The following is a 20,263-nucleotide window of genomic DNA, read 5'->3' on the forward strand; positions in this document are numbered from 1 at the left end:
TTTTGCAAAGTAGCGTATCTCAAATAACATATTTTTATGGCTTAATATTATAATATTATGTAATTTGAATACGTGGTATTTTACGAATGTACTTTCTGCTACCTCGTGTCAAAAATTGGTAAATATTTGCTGGTAAACTCGAGCGTAACAGGAAAGTAAAACAGGTACAAAGTTTCAAATCGCTCTTCTGGAAAATGAGAAAAACTGAGATACGACAACTTGCAAACAAAGGAACGATATGTCTCAAGTGACGATATAAAAACAAATCACAGTGCAAAGCAGAGCTAGGTTTATAAATTATATCTTTGTGGTACATAGTCGCAAATATCACTTAGGTGTAACAAGCACCTAAAACTTTAGGTATCTGAAGTACATTTAACATATAATACCATATATGCCAAGTGTCGGGTACCTAAAAGGTAGCTGGGACACCTAAATGGCACATGTCTAGCACATCTTGTGCTGTAAGGGCGCTAGCGCCCCTTCACTTCAGATTCGAAATTTTTCGATGCCAATCGTTTCATCGGATTTGATCAACAATTTTCAATGTTTGATCAACTTTACTAACATGGATCAACATGCACGGTAGTGCATGACAGCCAAGTTCCGCAAAGAAAATGAAAACTGGCCTGCACTGCCGTAAGCATATTATACACGAAGAGGAGTTTTGGGTAAAACCGCCGATTTCGAGGCTCTGTAAAAACGATTCTATTAAGGGTAGAAACATGAAATTAAGAATTTAAGGAGATACGAGTATCCAAGAGATGTACTCATATGCCAAATCTCACATTCCTACCTTCAACCATATTCGAGTACTGGACCCCTAAAATATGCAGTTTTCAGGCCCACTATCTCACTGACTCACTCACCAAATTGACTATGTACTTCCCAATGAGATAGAGACATGAAACCTGCAATAAAGGTACTCTACAATGACTTGAGTATGAAAAAAGTCCAAAATCTGAGGAATATTCTATGGAAAAAAATTTATGGGCAAAAAACTGTTCTTAGCCAAGCAAGAAATCGGTTCATTCTATCCGTCATCAAATTGATTAGGTACTTCCCAATACGATAGAGACGTGAAACTGCATAAAGACACCTTGTGATGAATTGAGTATGGAAAAGTCCGAAATCTGATGAATGTGCAATGGAAATTTTTATGGACAAAAAACTGTCCTTAGCTAAGCAAGAAATCGTTTCATTCACTCACTCATCAAATTGATTAGGTACTTCCTAATGAGATAGAGACGTGAAACTGCATAAAGATACCCTGTGATGACTTGAGTATGGAAAAAGTCCTAAATCTGAGGAATGTGCTATGGGAAACTTTTATGGGCAAAAAAGTTTTCTTAGCCAAGCAAGAAATCGGTTCATTCTATCCGTCATCAAATTGATTAGGTACTTCCCAATGCGATAGAGACGTGAAACTTTGCATAAAGGTACCTCACACTGACTTGAGTATGGAAAAAATCCGAATTCTGATGAATGTGCAATGGAAATTTTTATGAAAAAAAAAAAACTGTCCTTAGCTAAGCAAGAAATCGTTTCACTCACTCACTCATCAAATTGATTAGGTACTTCCTAATGAGATAGAGACGTGAAACTGCATAAAGACACCTTGTGATGAATTGAGTATGGAAAAGTAAGAAATCTGATGAATGTGCAATGGAAATTTTTATGGACAAAAAACTGTTCTTAGCCAAGCAAGAAATCGTTTCACTCACTCACTCATCACATTCATTAGGTACTTCTCAATGAGATAGAGACGTGAAACTTTGCACAAAGGTACCTTATAATGACTTGACTATAGAAAAGTTGGAAATCTAAGGAATCTACTATGGGAAATTTCTTATGGGCAAAAAACTGTTCTTAGGTAAGCAAGAAATCGTTTCACTCACTCACTCATCGAATTGATCAGATACTTCCTAATGAGATAGAGACGTGAAACTTTGCATAAATGTACCCTATAATGATCTGAATACGGAAAAAGTCTGAAATGTGAGGAATGTGCTATGTGAATTTTTTATAGACAAGAAACTGTCCTTAGCTAAGCAAGCATTGCTTTGGAGCATCTGCAGGTGGGAAAACGATAATGTTTGAGACATACTAGCCCCTTTTTTGGGTGAAAATAACACCTTCCTCATAAAGCAGTAAATAACTGCAGTAGCAATTTTCTACCTAAGTGATAAAACATCTCCAACTACAAGAAACTAATAAAACATGTAGTATATATTCATTATGTTCTTTTTTTTCAGCTACTAGCTAGGGATGGCCAATTCCAGAATTTTTACTTTCCGGAAAGTAAAATCGGAAGAATTCCGGAACTCGAAGAATTCCAATTCCGGAAAAAATCCGGTTTTCAGAAAAAATCCGGATTTTTTCCGAAGTCCGGATTTTTTACGAATTCGAGATTTTTTCTGAGCGCCGGATTTTTTTGCGAAATCCGGAAATTAAAATTTCCGATTCCGAAAAACAAATATTCCGGAATCCGGATTCCGGAAAATTTTAGCCATCCGTAATTTACAACATTTTATTAACTGTGATTTATTTTACAGGTAATAATTTTGCTGTTTTTCGAACAAAGGAAGGAAAAGTATATGTGTTAGATGCGTATTGTCCTCATTTGGGTGCTAACTTAGCTATTGGTGGATCAGTACAAGGAAATTGCATTGAATGCCCCTTTCATGGATGGAAGTTCTCAGGACTCGATGGAAAATGCCTGTCAATTCCTTACACAGAAAAAAGTATGTAGAACACTTTTCTTCTTGTGTATATATAAGCGGTTCGGACGAACATAATGATATGTCACATTTTCTAAGTTTCGAGTAAACTTGAAAAGGAGGTTGACGATTTCCATGCAATTTAGTGAAATGACACATCCCAAGCAAGTTTTCTCTGCCATTTGCAGGTCCATTTCCGAAATTAAACTATCTACATACTCTTCTGTGGTTCGATCATAACCAATTCCACCTAAGAACTCAAGTTTGCCGGAAGTAGCGCTTATCACTTTGTTCGTCCGAGCCATTCATTTGTATTTTAGTATGAACTAAAAGTTTAATTTTATTCTTAGCAAGAAGATTGCTAACTCATAATAAATACCGGCAGAACGAAAATTAACATGTCAACGTATAGAAGAACAAACATGACTCACTTATCAATGCCCCGGCTATACTACTATACTTATTAGAAATTTGCACAGAAAACTCCTTTCATCATGAAACAAAAGATGCGAGAAAGCAAAAATGGTATCCAAAGGAAGGCAATGTTTCGATTTGTTTATCAATGATAGGGCAAGGTCATTAGAAAGAAAGGTTGGGCTGAAGCGCAGACGCTTCGCTTTTCGTTTTGCGTGATGTCACTAGCGAGAAGCCGTGGTGTCCACGCGAGAAGCAAGTAGGTATTGAAGTGTACGAAGAAGGCAGAATATTCCTTTTTCTTTCTTTATGCAGAATATTTTTGCAGTCGCAACACTCTCCTGCACACAAAGTTGCAGATAAATATGTGTGCTACCAGGACAATCTCTGAAATTTACGGTCCCTGGAGCTAAAGTAATTGCGGAACCAATGATGAGGTGAGTTCCACACCCGACATGAACAGATTACTCTGTGATCATCTGAATATCTGAATAAAATTTAAAACAATGGGTAATAATAATAATTTCAAAGTAGTTTGTTGGGATCAACAGCTTGACACCCACTAGTGAGCAAAAAATAATTGAAAATACCATGAATACATTCAATCATAATTATAAAATAAACAGTTTATACATAATATCATAATAATGTAAAAAACATGCTAATTACATAATGATAAATGAATATAAAAATAAAAGACAAACATGTAGTATGTGCAATTTAAAAATACATGCATAAAGATTTTTCTGGAAAAATTACATGCATGAATATAAAAATTAAAAGTATATAAAAAGACCGATATTATCTAGTTATAAAAGAAAATATATATAAGTATATTAAGGCACCCATTCGAATAAGACTAACGACTTTTAAAACGTTTAAAGAATTCAAAAGGAACAATTGAAAATTTAAATTGGAACACATCTACAATAGAACAGAATTTGTTGGGTGGCTCAATACAACTATACATTGAAGATTTGGAAATTAGCCTGGTAGAAACAGAAGAAGTAAATTTCTTGGTTCTAAAATAAGGAACTCTCAAGGAAGTGAAATCATGTAAATAAAAACGTAAATGTAATAGATTATGTCAGAATTTTACATTAAACAAACTGCATTGATCACTAAGAATTATTAAGTTTAAATCCTCGCTTATAGCACTTATGCGCATATTATCATATTGTTAAATTTCCATTTTAACCACACAAAAAATTTTTCCTCAACAGATTCAGTAGAGTTTGCTAAATATCTAGGTTCACAATTCCAAATAACAGTTGCATATTCAAGGAGAGACTGTGCATTACATAAACAGAGAACCTTGTACTTATTAATTGAATTAAAATTTCTACACAAGCATTTAATGAGTGTTAAATTTCTCTTCGCTTCAAGTGTTATAACCTGAAGATATTTACGAAGCAACAGTTTCGTATCTAAAACAATTCCTAAATCATTTACATAATTTACAAATTGAATATGATGGTTACTAATATTGCATTTATATAGAGAGGGCTTTGTTTTCCTGAAGTAAGATGTCTCTTGAGTTTTGGACAAGTTCAATTCAGACCAATGTGCAATAGTATTAATATTGTTTTGTAAAATTATATGATAATTCGTTGTTAAAATATGATGAAAAATTTTAATATAATCCGCATACAACAAATAATTACAAGTAATAATCTCAGATATATCATTAATAAACAAGAAAAACGTAAGGACCCCAAATTAGACCCATGAGGTACTCCAGAAGTAATATTGCAAATAGAGGAAGTACTTTCTTTATATCTTGCCAAGAATTTCCTGTTAGATAAATAAGAAACGAGCCAGTTCATTATATAACATGGTAAATCAAATTTGTTTAATTTACTTAATAAAATATCATGAGGCAACTTGTCAAATACCTTTGCAAAATCCAGATAAATTACATCAACTTGATCACCATTGTAAACTACAGGAAGCACATTAAGCATAAGACTTGATAAGCCTGCCGTCTTTTATTCTTTTTACGTTTTTTTCTTTTTCATTTTTGCAATGTCCTATTCATGTTTACTTTTGTTAAAACTTCATAATAGTTATTTTTATTTAGTTCCTTTTCCATTTTTTTCTTTTATCAATTTATTCTTCAGCCGGATCTTTGACAAAATACACAGTCTGTCCAAATTCCAGTAGCGTATTCTATACTTGCAATACCATCGCCACAACTTGGACTGACCTTTCTCCAGCCTCACGTGGTAGTGCTTCCGTTGTTTGCCCAGCCGATATGCAAGAGGTACAAACTATGCACGCAGTATTAATGACATATGAAGTTTCTTAGGATGACGCCTAGAAATCCAACGGTCTCGCGACATTTTCATATATCTTGGAAAACGCATGCAAAAACCTATCATCTGACAGCTGCACTTCAGCACTTTGGATATAGTACGTATGTTAGTTAGGCAGGTGAATTTGATTCGTCAGTTTATTAGAGCTGAAAAAAACTCGAGATTGGGAACTGCACCTTAACAGCGTAAAAGATATGTTGCCTCATCTACATGCTGCAGCTCACCTAAGTTATGCTAACTGTGCGCATTTGTACGTTCAGGAGACGCAAAATCTAGAGTTCAAAAACCCTGCAGAAGAATATGAGAAGTTCTCCTTTTAAGGTTATTTCACGATAAGAAGTGACAAATTCTGGAGTTTTGTATGGAGTGATATGGTTGTGTAACAACAAATGCGAGAAATTGAAACCTCAGGAAGAGTTAGGAGAGGTCGAGGTATAACGGGCAGTACCCTGGCTCAGTGGGTGCTTTCCCTACCCGAAAATTTGCGGATGTGTGAAGCCTTCGAAAATTTCAGAAGTATCTCATTGTTGGCCGAACATGTTGATCTCCGAAAATCCCTGCAGCAATGCGACTACAAGGATCTTGAGAAGTTTGTCCTATGGCTCAATGACCACAGTCCATTTGACGTGGTCACTAACAATTTAATCTCTATCACGACTGGAGTTTTTCTGATGTTTCAGTTAAACTGCGGAAACTTTGGGGAAAGCCTGTGTAGAGAGAATGGTTTGGAAGAATTTTGGAAATTTAAAATTGAAGAGATATGACCGAGTAAAATCTATTTCGTACACAGATATATGTATTAAAGTGCATGAAAATGTTGTCCCGGTAGATACAAATCACTTTTACTGCGGATATCATGTGTGATGAAAACAGAGGAGGAACTAAACAAATATCTAAAGTACGAGTTAGCCGCTTATCCACCTGCATTATTCCAAAACAAGGAATTGAGAAAAACAAACAAGTCTTTAATATGTGATCACTTCCAGTCGAGCATTTCTAGTGATGATGATATCAAAGAAATATTGTCCCATAAATATGAAATCATAGTGGATGGAGGTATGCTGCTTCGAAAAGTTGTTTGGCCAAGTTCAGCTATGTACGAAGAAGATTTTAAATCCTATCTGAGATACGTTAGAATTCCCTACACCAAATTATCAACTGTAGTTTCCGATGGTTATGGTAATGCTACCACAAAAAAGCAAGAACATATCCGAAGGGCAAGAAAACATAGCTGTTCAAATATTTTAGTTGAAAATGCAAAAATGGTTATATGTAGTCAAGGGGATTTTCTGTCAAACAGCTCCAACAAAATACATCTAATGAAACAATTGAAAATTCGTCTTGAGAGGGAAAGGATCCACGTGACAGAAGCCAAGGGAGATGCTGATGCCTTAACAGTTGCTACTGCTTTGGAAAAAGTCAAATGTAATCGCAAAGTAACTGTATTATCTTCAGACAGTGACTTTCTGGTAGTGATTGTAGCTACAATCATTAATGGAGCAACCATCAATCTCCTCATGCCCAGTGTTGCGTCACATGCGGCCCGATTATACAATATTTTAGATATCCAAAACAAGGTTGGTGATATGAAAAAGCATACATTTTCTTTGCACACCATGAGTGGAAGTAATACTATTTGTACTAATTATATGAAAGGAAAAATGGCTTGGAGTATACTCGAAAAGAACCCACAACTACAGGAAACGGTGCATATATTTAATACGACTGACGCAGACTGTGACAGGGTATCAGAAGCTGGAGAGAAGTTCCTCATTGAACTTTATAACTGCTATGATTTTAAATCATTAGATCAACTAAGGCTTTACAAGTACAACAGACTTTGGCCAAGACCACAATAACTATCTCAATTAATTTAGCTACTCTACCTCCAACGTCAGCTGCAGAACGTCAACATATCACCGCCAAAACAACAGTGGCTTTGAAATGATCTGAACGCTTCACAATGGGGATGGAGACTTTATATGGCAAATATATTCCTCATCTCACCTCTACCGCCTGCATCCCAGGAGCTACTACACATAATATCCTGCAACTGCAAGGGAAGTTGCACCGAAAGAAGGAACTGTAAATGGAGAACGGCTGGACTCCCATGCTCCAAAATATGTGGACGATCTTATGAGTTAGGCTCAAATAAAGTAGTTGACTTTGAAGATGTAGCAGACGAGGTCGAACTTCGCCTCTAATAAAACAAGGTAAGGAAATATTTATCTTTAAAAAGTTCATTTTTACTTTGTACATCACTGCAACCGTAGTTCCTAACAAGGGAACCTTCCGAAAATGATAGTTGCAGTGAAAGATGTGACCTATGCCAATTGAAAGAGCTGTAACAGAGATGTTCATTCCCAAAAAATTAGCTGCCCATAGCAATAGGTTCAAGAAATATAAGAGGTGGAAGTTCGGGAAACAGCAAGGTTGAACAAGGGGGGAAAGTGCAAATTTCGCAAAAAAGGGGGGGTACGGCAAAATAAAATGCTGACAAGTGATGTATAGAAAGATACTTGCCACAATAGGGAACAAATGAAGGCCACCAGTGTGGTTAACAGTGTTGCCAACTGCAATGAAAAGTACGTTTTGCAAAAAGCACTATATGAAGTGAGTGCAATATTCAGTGTCAATCTGTCATATAGAACATAAGATATGACGTGTATAATCTAACAAAAGAGAATAGAAAAAAACAGAAGTACGAAAAATACGGAAAGATGAAGTTGGCTATAATGCGCCACATTTGATCACGACTTGTGCATATTAGAATGAACAAAACAAGAAAGCACCAACTATGCAGGAAACTGACGTACTTAGAATCGAAAAAAAAACGAGTTCCAAAGTTGGCAGCACTGGCCATGAAAATCCAGACAATTCTAATATAGTTAGGCCACTCGCTTCACAAAAAGAAAATTCCGGCAACAGGCATTAATTAGCCTTCGCATCATTCGTACATGCTCGTCCACATTGTACGTGCAATTGTTCGATGAGACAATGGTCCAAACAGAAGATACATTTGCAGTGAGCACAGCGGAATACTGCCAATCCGTCACACATGGTACAATGATCGCCTGTGAATGTCTCGAAACAGTACTCTATAGGTGTCGGAACCTTTGGTGGTCTTTCTATCACATAACCACACCTGTAGAAAGCAAACATAATCAAAGGCTTGATCTGCTGTGTGTTGCTGTCTGCAGTACTATCACCGCCTATATGATATATCCAGAATATCCCACCTAACTCTGCGACTGAAATAGTTTCAAAGCGAAAAAAATGTGACACATCCAGTTGTGCAGGAATGTACTCATGTGAGCAGGCGACAAACTTCTGTGAGACGCAAGTGCCCCCAAGTCCCCCATCATAGGGTCCCAGAGGCCAATTTCAAAATTTCAAATAGCACCATCGGTCGAGTTATATTTCTTTCGGATAAATCTTGGAATATGCAACAACACATATCAGAAATATTTACTATATGGGATTTCAAAATGGCCGCCAAAAATACCTGCTCGGTGACAAGAACAACGTACATTTTTGGCGGCCATTTTGAAACCCGTTCTTCATATAGCAAATGTTTCTTATAGGCGGTGTTGTGTCTATCCAGAGAAATATCATCCGCCCCCTGTTCCCATTTAAAATTTGCGGTTGACCCCTCGAGCCTTATGATGGGGGCCCTGGGGGACTTGCTTCTTACAAAGTTCTCTTGGCCCTCGACATGATTACATTCCTGTGCAATTGGATTTGCAACATCTCTTTTCGCTTCGCAGCAATTTGAGATCACAATGTTCGATGCCATGTTAAGACACAACATATATTTGCGGTGGCCATTTTGAAAAAACATGCTTCATATAGCAAACGTTTCCTATAGATGTTGTTGCACATTCCATGATCTATCGAGAGAGGTACCACTCGGTCCCTGTTGCCATTTGAAAATTTGAAGTTGGCTCCTGGGGCCCCTGACATTGGTAGATTCCTGCACAACTGGATCCGTCACATTTTTGTTCGTTTCGCAAATCTTTCAGGTCACAAAGTTTGGTGGGACACCCTGTATATTCCCACATACGACCCAACCATGACATAATGTTCACTACTTCTATTATCGGTTGTTGGTTCAACCCAACCATTTCATGTTCCCCGACTTGACATTGCCTAAATCACTCTAGCATTGATGCATTCCGAGTGATGCCTGTTGCCAGAATTTTCTTTTTGTGAAGCGAGTGGCCTAACTATATTAGACTTGTCTGGATGTTCAGGCCAGTGTTGCCAACTTTGGAGCTCGTTTTTCTTTTCGACTCTAGGTACGTCGGTTTCCTGCATATTCGGTGCTTCTTGTTTTGTTCATTCTAATATGCACAGCCCGTGATCAAATGTGGCGTATTATGGCCAACTCCGTCTTTCCCGTATTTTTCGTACTTCTGTTTTTTTATTTTATTTTGTTAGATTGTACCACTGATTATACACGTCATATCTTATGTTCTACAAGACAGATTGACACTGAATATTGCACTCACTTTATATAGTGCTCTTTGCAAAACATGTACTTTTCATTGCAGTTGGCAACACTGTTAACCCCACTGGTGGCCTTCATTTGTTCCCTATTGTGGCAAGTCTCTTTCTGTATATCACTTGTCAGCATTGTATTTTGCCGTGCCCCCCTTTTTTTTTTTGCGGAATTTGCACTTTTCCCCCTTGTCCAACCTTGATGTTTCCCGAACTTCCACCCCTTATATTTCTTGAGCCTATTGCTATGGGCAGCTAATTTTTGGGGAATGCTCATCTCTGTTACAGCTCTTTCAACTGACGTAGGGCACATCTTTCACTGCAACTATCATTTTCGGAAGGTTCCCTTGTAAGCACCTGTTGTAATACTTTAAAGTAAGCCAATATTTAGCAATTCATATAACGACCTAATGATGATTGTAAATATAACCTTTAGTTATAAAATGCAGAAACGCGAAATTGGAGATGATAAAGCAACCTACTATCAGATAAAATCGGGAACTCAGTGGTCACGCGAATTACGTGAAAGCGAAACATATTTTGTCTAAATTAAATGGTCGATCGAGCCCGGGGCGGGGGGCTAGAGCCCCAGTTTTTTGAGTAACAAAAATAATTGAAGCTATTATTTATATATTTTGAAATTTTATAGTAAATTTATGATATACCTATCATAGTCTGAGTTCTGGTTGCGTCCCCATAGCTTTTACCTTCTAGGTACGCCTCTGTTTAAATGTTTATATATACTCAACTACTGATCCTACACATAAGAAATGTATGTTATTGGATTTATATCGATACTAAGGCTTCCAGAGTAAAAAGAGGGAAACAAAGGAGTTATTTTAATTGTTTTTACAATATTTATTTCTATGTGCAACAGTACGTGATGGAAACTGGACACCTTACAATAAAGTCAATTCTTTTTATCTTTCATTCGAGCCCTATTTGAACTCTGTAGGCCTATTCGTTTGGATTTAAGAGGGATTCCAGCGATTCCTTGCGTTTCTCCAGCGTTCCAGTGATTCAACCGCCTGGAATTCCATAAAGCAACAGGAGATTAGGGGACTTTTGATATGTTGTTCAGGACATCAAATAGAGCAAATGTACCAAGTTTCAGCTTCACACAAATATTTGTACTATTATTACGTAAAGTATCTGGCCTACAAGTGCTCACATAATGGCCGCGGAATGGCGGGCAATAGTGCAGCACGTGTCACTTAAACGCAGGTAGCTCCGTAACTATTAATCGTATATGCACTACAAGATACCGATGAAAATATAAATGTTTGCTGAAACTTTCTTTTTATTCGGGTTGTTTTATGTTATCTACGATAGCAAAACGTCCATAACCAAGCAAAGAAAAAGCGAGTTCTTTTCATTTTGACTTTTGAGGTGTTCAATCGTTTCGTGCGGCCCTGGATGGTGTGTAATTAAAACAATATATAGCTTGAAATGAATTCCTATTATTTATCTTTCATTTGAGACCTATTTTAGCTTTCTGGGATAAGCGAACGCGGGAGATTAGAGGACTTTTGATATGTTGTTCAGGACATCTAATAGAACAAATCTGCCAATTTTCAGCTTTGCACTATTTTTCGCAAGGTTCAAACCTAAAATGACTGGGCTATGGCATTAGCTCTTATTTCGACTTCTCAGTGAAGTACGATATCCAGGTTCCAATATATCCTTTTACTATATAACAAAGGAGGTAATCCCCGTTCCCCCAGGGGGCTAAAAATCATGTTTAGTTGCCATTCTTTTCTCTTTGAAAGAATTGTTAGAACCCACCTCGTATACAGTTTGTGATAACCCACCTTGTCAGTCACAATTTGGTGCACTGTATTAGCAGACACTTGTGGAAACTCATTGGCGAGTTCAGTTATTGTGAACGGGCGAATGGATCAGACTTTCTCGTTAAAGAGTTTCACCAGATTGTTCGTCTGAACACTAGGTCTTCCGCTACACTCATCGCCGTTTGAACGCTTCCCAAAACACACTGCATCATTTCTTGACCTGTTCTTCACTCGGTACTCTTGGTCCGTAAATGACACAATTTCAGATGGATGTTAGCTACATTCTGTCATTTGGTGTTCAGAAATCGTATGACAGATCTCTCTTCACACTTCCTGGATTTTATATTACGGGAGCCATTTCAGATTACTGCTGTTAGCATGTACAAAACTCGACTAGGTCGATTCTATCTGTGTTGGAAGCCCAAAATACTAGGACATGCTCTTATGCATGCTTAACTTAATCAATGTTGCCAACCGCGCTTAAAGAATTATCGACTTTTTTTTTTTACGTGTGCCTCGTATATTGTATGCAGCCCTTATATATAAAAAAGAAAATGCTTTACGTGCTTCGATGATTTTATTTCGGTTGTATTTTTTTTTTTTTTGCCATTTCCTAGTTAGCCACCGCTAGTGATCGAGGCTCGAACCTAGAATCTGTAACAGTGAATACGCAAAGAACAATTTTCCTTATTTTACTTTACTTTATACAGTATATCATTTTCCATTTTATACTGCCGCATATTACTTTAGTATAGTCTACATTTTTATTGTTTATTCATTCGTTATTATTATTATTATTAATTCATTCATTCACATGGTTAGAATCGCAATTGATACTTTGATTTGTCTTTTTCCTTTACTTACTACTGGACTTTCAACATTTGTCTTTTGCATTAGATCTATATTTATAGAGATTTCCTGCATTTGCTCTCTTATTTTGGACTTCTTATAACATAGATTTGGCACTGAAATATTAATGATGATGTACTGTATTCATAAAAGTTCTCTTAACATAAATTTTAAAAAAAAGGTTATCTTCAGAGTAGCACAGCGGAGCGTTTGAAGGGAGAACTAATGCTTCTCTCCCTTTAATCCCATAGAATGCCCTTAATGAACGGGAACTGGTCAAAACCCCCACAGCCAAAACCCCCACACTCAAGAAATGTCAAAACGCCCACACAAACGGTCATAACCCCCACACAAATGGACAAATCTGCCAAACGCACGAACGGTCAAAACCCCCACAGCCAAAACCCCCACACTCAAGAAATGTCAAAACGCCCACACGATCGGTCATAACCCCCACACAAATGGACAAATCTCCCAAATACACGAACGGTCATAACCCCCACAGCCAAAACCCCCACACTGGTAGTCGGTCATAACCTCCAACGGTCATAACTCCCACACAAATGGACAAAACAGCCACACATAGCAACGGTCACAATCCCCACATAAATGGACAAAACCCCCACACAAATGGACAAAACTCCCACATGCAGAAATAGTCACAACTGCCACACAAATTGACAAAACCCCCGTACTCATGTATTGCCCTTGTACTTTTTAATAACATTTTTTATTCCACTTAAACTGATGTTGCAACTATTCTTCTCGGTTGTCATAAAGAGCCGCAAAAAAGACGTGAAATGACGATCATTTCAGAGTGTGGGGGATTTGTCCGATTTTGTGGGAGTTTTGTCCATTTATGTGGGGATTATGACCGTTGCTATGTGTGGCTGTTTTGTCCATTTGTGTGGGGGTTATGACCGATTGTGTGGGCGTTTTGACATTTCTTGAGTGTGGGGTTTTTGGCTGTGGGGGTTTTGACCGTTCGTGCGTTTGGGAGATTTGTCCATTTGTGTGGGGGTAATGACCGATTGTGTGGGCGTTTTGACATTTCTTGAGTGTGGGGGTTTTGGCTGTGGGGGTTTTGACCGTTCGTGCGTTTGGGAGATTTGTCCATTTGTGTGGGGGTTATGACCGTTTGTGTGGGCGATTTGACATTTCTTGAGTGTGGGGGTTTTGGCTGTGGGGGTTTTGACCTAGACCCTAATGAACGACCAGCGTGAGGCGGACGCTAGGGAATGGGAGTGCATCAAACAATCAGTCCTGTGCACAAAAGCACGTGGCTTGCAAAAGAAAGAGAAAAACGAATGAATACCCTAAATTAATAAAAGCAAACGAAAGCGAGTTACAACATAGAGAAATGCGTAATATTTTTTGACTTTTTATTAAAGTATTTTATTCTAAAATGTAAATAAAACACTGAGCACACGCACTAACAGGTCAAACAGGTTGGGGTTGTGTTCTTCCAGTTCAGTCAAAGACGACATTTACTGATTATCCTTGTTTAAGAATTCCGCCAACCATTCTGGAGTTGTGCAGCGGTGTTTACAATGGAGAGATTACTCAAAGGACATAAAGATGAAGGGTGAATAATGAAAAATGATGGTGTCCTTTCAGCCCGCCTCTTCCCGAAAAAGACGCCCCCTGCACGAAAACGGAATGAAGTGAGGAACAAATGCAGGTTTTACGAACTTCCTTTGATTTCCCTTAAACAAAACGATCCTGTACATTTAATAAAGATTAATGAAACCTTATTTTATGTGTTAAAATGTTAATGCAACACAGGGAAGCCTACGCATTTCTCTAGGAAATACAATTGCAAAGGAATTGTATGTTTTACTAGCGAAATTATGAAACGTGGAAACGTAATTCATAGACTTTATAAAACCATAACTTTGAACATGTACTTCCACACGAATTAGCTTTAAATTGCATCTTTTTAATAGACTTAAGTTGAATTAATGTTGGAATGGATGGACCTTAGACATACTATTGTGAGGGAGGATAGAGTGTTTTTCTTTTGAATTGAAGTTGAAAACAGTTCTTTGACTGAATGTTAAGAGTCAGCATGTTGTTTTTTGTATAACAAATGCAGGCTTTCTGGGTGTCCCTTAGGCTTTACCTTTTCATTTCTAGCTATGTTTTATGATAAATTATCGAAAGTATACATACATTCACGTACATTTATTCTTTATACATGACTAGGTTGAAAGAAGTAACAACAAATTATAGGATTTAATAGGATCTCTGGTGCATTTTTCCATTATTTTTTTTCGATATTTTTCCTGAAAAAACCAGGGACATATCCATAGTCCATCTAATGTTTGGCAGGAAGGACGATGGGCAGAGGTCATCCTTTGCTTTACATGACACCTTTGAACTTTAACCTCTGGGGTCGATTGATGTCACTGGTGTACACTATGAAGATTCAATCCCTTCCGAAACAACAGAATACTATCTTCAAGCGCGTTCACAAAATACCGCAGACAGCTAACTACGAGTTATCCAGGAATGAGTAGTTAAACTTCATCAATATGTGTAACACACGGGCCAACATACCGACAGTAAAGTGTACACGCTCACTTGCCCCACGTTTTCTAAATTATGAAATATTCTGTATATTTGGAATCTTCCTCTTTTGCAATGCTTCTGCAACTCACGTCTTTAGACTACAGAAACACTCACTTGTGCTTAACAGAATTATCTTCTGATAGGACGTAATTAATCACTTCTTTCTGGTATACCTCTTATAGTTTCAAGTTAAAGTTTATTAACTTTTGATATTCAAACTTTTGATTTACTCATGACTTTTGTTAGTTTACGTATCAAAATGTTTTGGGTATTATGGCTAGGAATAAAACCAAAGGTTTATCCAACAATAAATCAAATTGTGTTCTATAAACTCGTATAAAAACATCCTCTTTTTCAAGTATACTATAAAATTTGTAAAAGCATACTATAAATCTGTAATAGCATATTATAAAATCTTTAAATTTACCTTCCAAACTGATTCATTATCTGTTGGTGCCAGATATAAGTTTAACCTTTAAAATTGCACATTTAATATTTTCGTGGAACGATACTTGGAGAGGAACAGATTTGTTAGAAGAAACCTTATTGTTCTTATTGAATTAATATGGTATGTTATTTTGTTAAACTCCCTTCTTAGAGAACTCATCTGTTTCGTTTAAAATATCTTACTACAGCCTTACTTTGATTATTTCTTTTCTACAGATATTACACCTTGGTAAATTATCAGGTTTTCCCTAACTATTGACAATGCCTACTATCTTTGATTTGATTCTATGCTGAGTGAAACAAACCTGTGTATAATACACCTTTGACACAATTCCACATGCCATTTCTTGTAATTTGTAATTGATGAATTTTAAAAAATATATAGGGCCTATAATATAAAGAAATGTAAAATCTTTGCTTTTCAGTTCCAGAATTTGCAAAGTTGAAATACTGGCAGTGCTTGGAGAGGAACAGTTGTATATTTGTTTGGTATCATGCTGAAGGAGCTAAACCTGATTGGCAGCCAACTGTGATAGACGAAATTGACAGTGGAAAATGGAAATATAGAGGAACATCTGAGGTTATTGTTAATTCTCATATTCAGGCAAGTTTCCAAACTTATATAATGTTTCAGTATTATAAGTGAATTGGAAATGACTTGAGGAAAAAGTGTTATCTATTTGCTATAAACTAAACTAGTCGACAAACAATATTTTTTCTCTGGCACACGGAAGAAAATACCTAATTCTAATAGAACTTTTCACGTAAAACTCGAATCTGCAATCAGGTTTTCTCCATCACCCTTAGCTTTCCCGTGGCAGAGTGATTTTCGCCAAATTTCCCCTCAAATTTCGCCTTTTTAAATCATTTTCATACCTGTAGCTCCGGTACCCTTAGGTATATAAATACACGAACACACACGTTAGCTTGATTTATACTTAGTAAGCCCTCTAAGTTTCATAGAATCGCATTATTCTTTCTAGAGAAATAAACATATTTATATAAAAATATGCTATGTGTACTGTTCATTATACCATATTCATTAGTGCAGATAAAATCACATATAGCTTCCACGAAAATTACAATATAAGCACAGTTTATACCTTATTGGATTTGAAATAAAACATATTTTCAATGAAGTATACACCGTACCACCATTTTTTGTATGAGGGAATTTCTAGAGGGATTTTGTGGAAAATTCCTTCCAAAAAGTAGTTTATAATACTTTTTGTCTTAACGTGCTATTTGTATATAGTGATACAGAAACAGATACTGCACTAAAACATAATTTCATATCTACTTAATAAATAATACAAAAGAAGTGAGTGATACCTTCTTAATAAATGAACACTTACTTACCTGAACTAAAATGTTTTAGTTGTCGAGTTTCTTCTGTGTTTGGCTTCTGAAACATCTCCTTTGAGTGTCCAACAGTAATCAGCTAGCATTTGTGAACTCCACTGTCCCTGGTATCTCTTCTCCATGGAGGAAATGTCCTGATGAAAACGTTTCCCATGCCCATCACTAACAGCACCAAGGTTTCCAGGAAAGAAATCCAGGTGGAAGTCTAGAAAGTGAACTTTAAGGAACATGTTGCAACCCTTTTCTTTGAATGATTACAGGAAATCACTCACAATTTCACGGTAATTTGGGGCTTTCTGGTTTCCTAAAAAATTCTCTGTTAAATATTTAAATGAATACCAAGCTGCTTTGTCAACCGGAGTTAAGAGATCCTCAAATTTTTGGTCACGAATCAAACATCTTATTTGGGGGCCTACAAAATCCATTCCTTGATTTTAGCGTCACTAATCCTAGGACAGTTTTCCTTGAGGTTACAAAATCCTGCATTACTTTTGTCCATTGCCTTAACAAAGTTTTTGAAGAGCCCTAACTTTATGTGAAAACGAGGTAGAATTATCTTATCAGGGCTCACCAGTGAGGAATAAACAACATTCTCCTGTCCAGGAGTTAATATACGCTTTGGCCATTACTTCTTGTTGTAATGTTCCGCTTTGTTCCTGCTGTCCCATTCGCAGAGGAAACGACAATATTTCGTATAACCAAGCTGCAAACCCATTGACAAAAAAAGAAAACTTTTAAATCACAGAAAACGGTCCACTTGTATTTCTCATACTGAATTCTTTCTAACACTATTTTGATGTTCTCTTAGGTTTCCTTCATATTAGTTGCATAAGCCAAACGTAATCTAATCATGAAGCAGCACAAACGTAATCTAACTCAGTTCAGTTAACATTATTTATTAAGTAGACATAAAACTATGTTTTAATGCAGTTCCTGTTTCTGTATCACTATATACAAATAGCAAGTTGAGACAAAAAATGTTATAAACTAGTTTTTGGACGGAATTCCCCACAAAGTCCCTCTAGAAATTCTCTCATACAAAAATGGCCACATGGTGTACATATCATTGCAAATATATTTTATTGGAAGTCAAATGAGGTATAAACCGTGTTTATATTGTAATTTTCGTGGAAGTTATATGCGGTTTTATCTGCACTACTGAATATGGTAAAATGAACAGTACACATAGCATATACCTAAGGATACCCGAGCTATAGGTACAAAAATTGTAGTGAAGAAGAAAAAAGAGAGAGAGAAATTTGAGGGGAAATTTGCCGAAAATCCCTCTGTTACGGAGAAACTGAGGGTGATGGAGAAACACTGATTGCAGATTCTAATTCTACGTGAAAAGTTCTATTAAATTAAGGTATTTTCATTTCTGTGCTAAAATCTTGTTGACTAGTGTTATTATAGAATAAGAAAAAGACTGTCATCGAGGTCCGTTACCGGAATAATTGAAGAACCGAGATAATTTTGGTGGTACATGACTTGAACTCACCATATTTATTTATTCAAACAAACTACTGTAACTTTTAGGAGTGCCGAAAGCCTTTGTAGGGGAATTTTTTTTGAGATCACTGTCTAGCTACGTGTCTGCTGTCATCTAAGCGAAACCCACCTGAAGTCAAAGATGTCAGTATACCAAACATAAGTTAAGTACTTCACTTAAATTTAAGTATTTTAAGCAAATCGAAGATTGCATAGTCTAGTCTAACCTAACCTAAAATACTGTTTTAAAAAATCACGTAAACATAATATGTTATCTTCAAGGAAATTTACGTTATTATTTTTTGTGTACTATAAATGTCGATCATTTCACCAAAGCATGTAAAATTGTTGGAGAGATCAGCGTGTTTTTATAGTTTGGCTTCACTGCAGTTTGTTTAAAGAGTTCCATATCGTTAATTTAACTACAAAGATATTATCTAATTAAATGTATCGTTACTTAAGAAAGTTACAAACTCATGGCTATCACTATCAGTAAATGTGCTACCAGGAAGCGTGCTTACTTAATTTACTTTTTATTATTTATATATTGCACTTTCATAGGTAAGTATATAAGACTCAGAAAAAAATATTTTCCATTTCAACTTGGAAATATTAATTTTCATATCCAATCAATATCTTTCTCCACAAAAGTAATTTACTTGAGTGATCATTTTTTCCATATAGGCTCGTAGTTCCGAAATTTAAGTCTTTTAAAGTGAAGAGTCCAATTAAATAAGATAGAAACACTAGAGGAAAGATTGTTATTTTGTCAATACGATATATCGAAACAGGTGTAAAGAAAAAGAAATAAGTTCTGATCATGTTCCTTTTGTTCTATAGTAAGCATCAGATGTTACAAATTTAATTTCTAATGTAGAATCTCAGTAACCATAAAGGTAGACATTTACATTAACTGTGAAGCTCTCTGCGTTTTTGGTACTCTTCCAAAATTTTATATTCATTTTTCCGAAGATGTTATTGTCGGATCGGTCTTTCAATATTTATCTTTTTATGTGTGCTTTCCAGAGAATATATGTTTATTGTTTATATATATATATATATATATATATATATATATATATATATATATATATATATATATATATATATATTAGTATTTCATTTTATAAAAATCCAATTAGTATAATCGAACAGATAGAAAGAACAAAAGGAATTAATTTAGTTATTGTCCTAGAACATTTAGCTTGCAATTCCACTCAGGCAAACAGACAACTATGTAAAAATGTTGTTTCCAACTGAATGGACTGAGAAGAGGAAAAAAAAGAAAGAAAATGAAAACTTACCACATTCTGCTTGGCGGAGAGATTACTTTTCAGTGTTTCTAGATTTATATGTTTGTGTAAATACTCGTATGGCTCCTACTTTCGTCATGTTCTGATTCTTACTTTATACGTTTTTAAAGCATTCTTTGCTTTTATCTTGCGTGACTTCTTTAAAAATGGAAAATATATGTAAAATGAGGTATCAAAATTTACAGTGTCTCTCCCAGTAACAGAAGAGAAACCGAGCAGATGTTATTCAATTTTAGATTTAGCCAATAGAGTTTGGTTTCATTTCTAGTTTCATATTTTCTGTGTTCTAATATTCCAAAGAGAATAGACAGTAAGATTTCTTATAATATTGAAGAAGAAATTAAAAGAATGGATGCCGTTCGATGTTAAATTTCACGAATAGAATTTTGTTTCCTGTTTCTCTGTCGATAATGTTCAATCTCCCACTAATGATCCAGCAATTTCTTCGCTGTGTATAAATATTCCTTAAAAATGTCGATCTATTTCCTACGACT

At 36.0% G+C, this 20,263-nt stretch overlaps 1 protein-coding gene across 1 annotated transcript in view; it reads left to right on the forward strand.

Annotated features, from left to right (window-relative positions):
* Window positions 1-20,263, forward strand: part of LOC145692479 (cholesterol 7-desaturase nvd-like) — a 116,825-nt gene that overhangs the window by 13,150 nt on the left and 83,412 nt on the right. Inside the window, exons 3-4 of the mRNA XM_081767787.1 lie at window positions 2,556-2,744; window positions 16,032-16,210. Of these exons, the coding sequence (XP_081623913.1) occupies window positions 2,556-2,744; window positions 16,032-16,210 (368 nt within the window). The remainder of the gene's footprint in view (window positions 1-2,555; window positions 2,745-16,031; window positions 16,211-20,263) is intronic.

The sequence above is a fragment of the Thermobia domestica genome, chromosome 8, assembly GCF_964235325.1.
Source record: "Thermobia domestica chromosome 8, izTheDome1.hap1.1, whole genome shotgun sequence".
Classification (NCBI taxonomy): Eukaryota; Metazoa; Arthropoda; class Insecta; order Zygentoma; family Lepismatidae; genus Thermobia; species Thermobia domestica.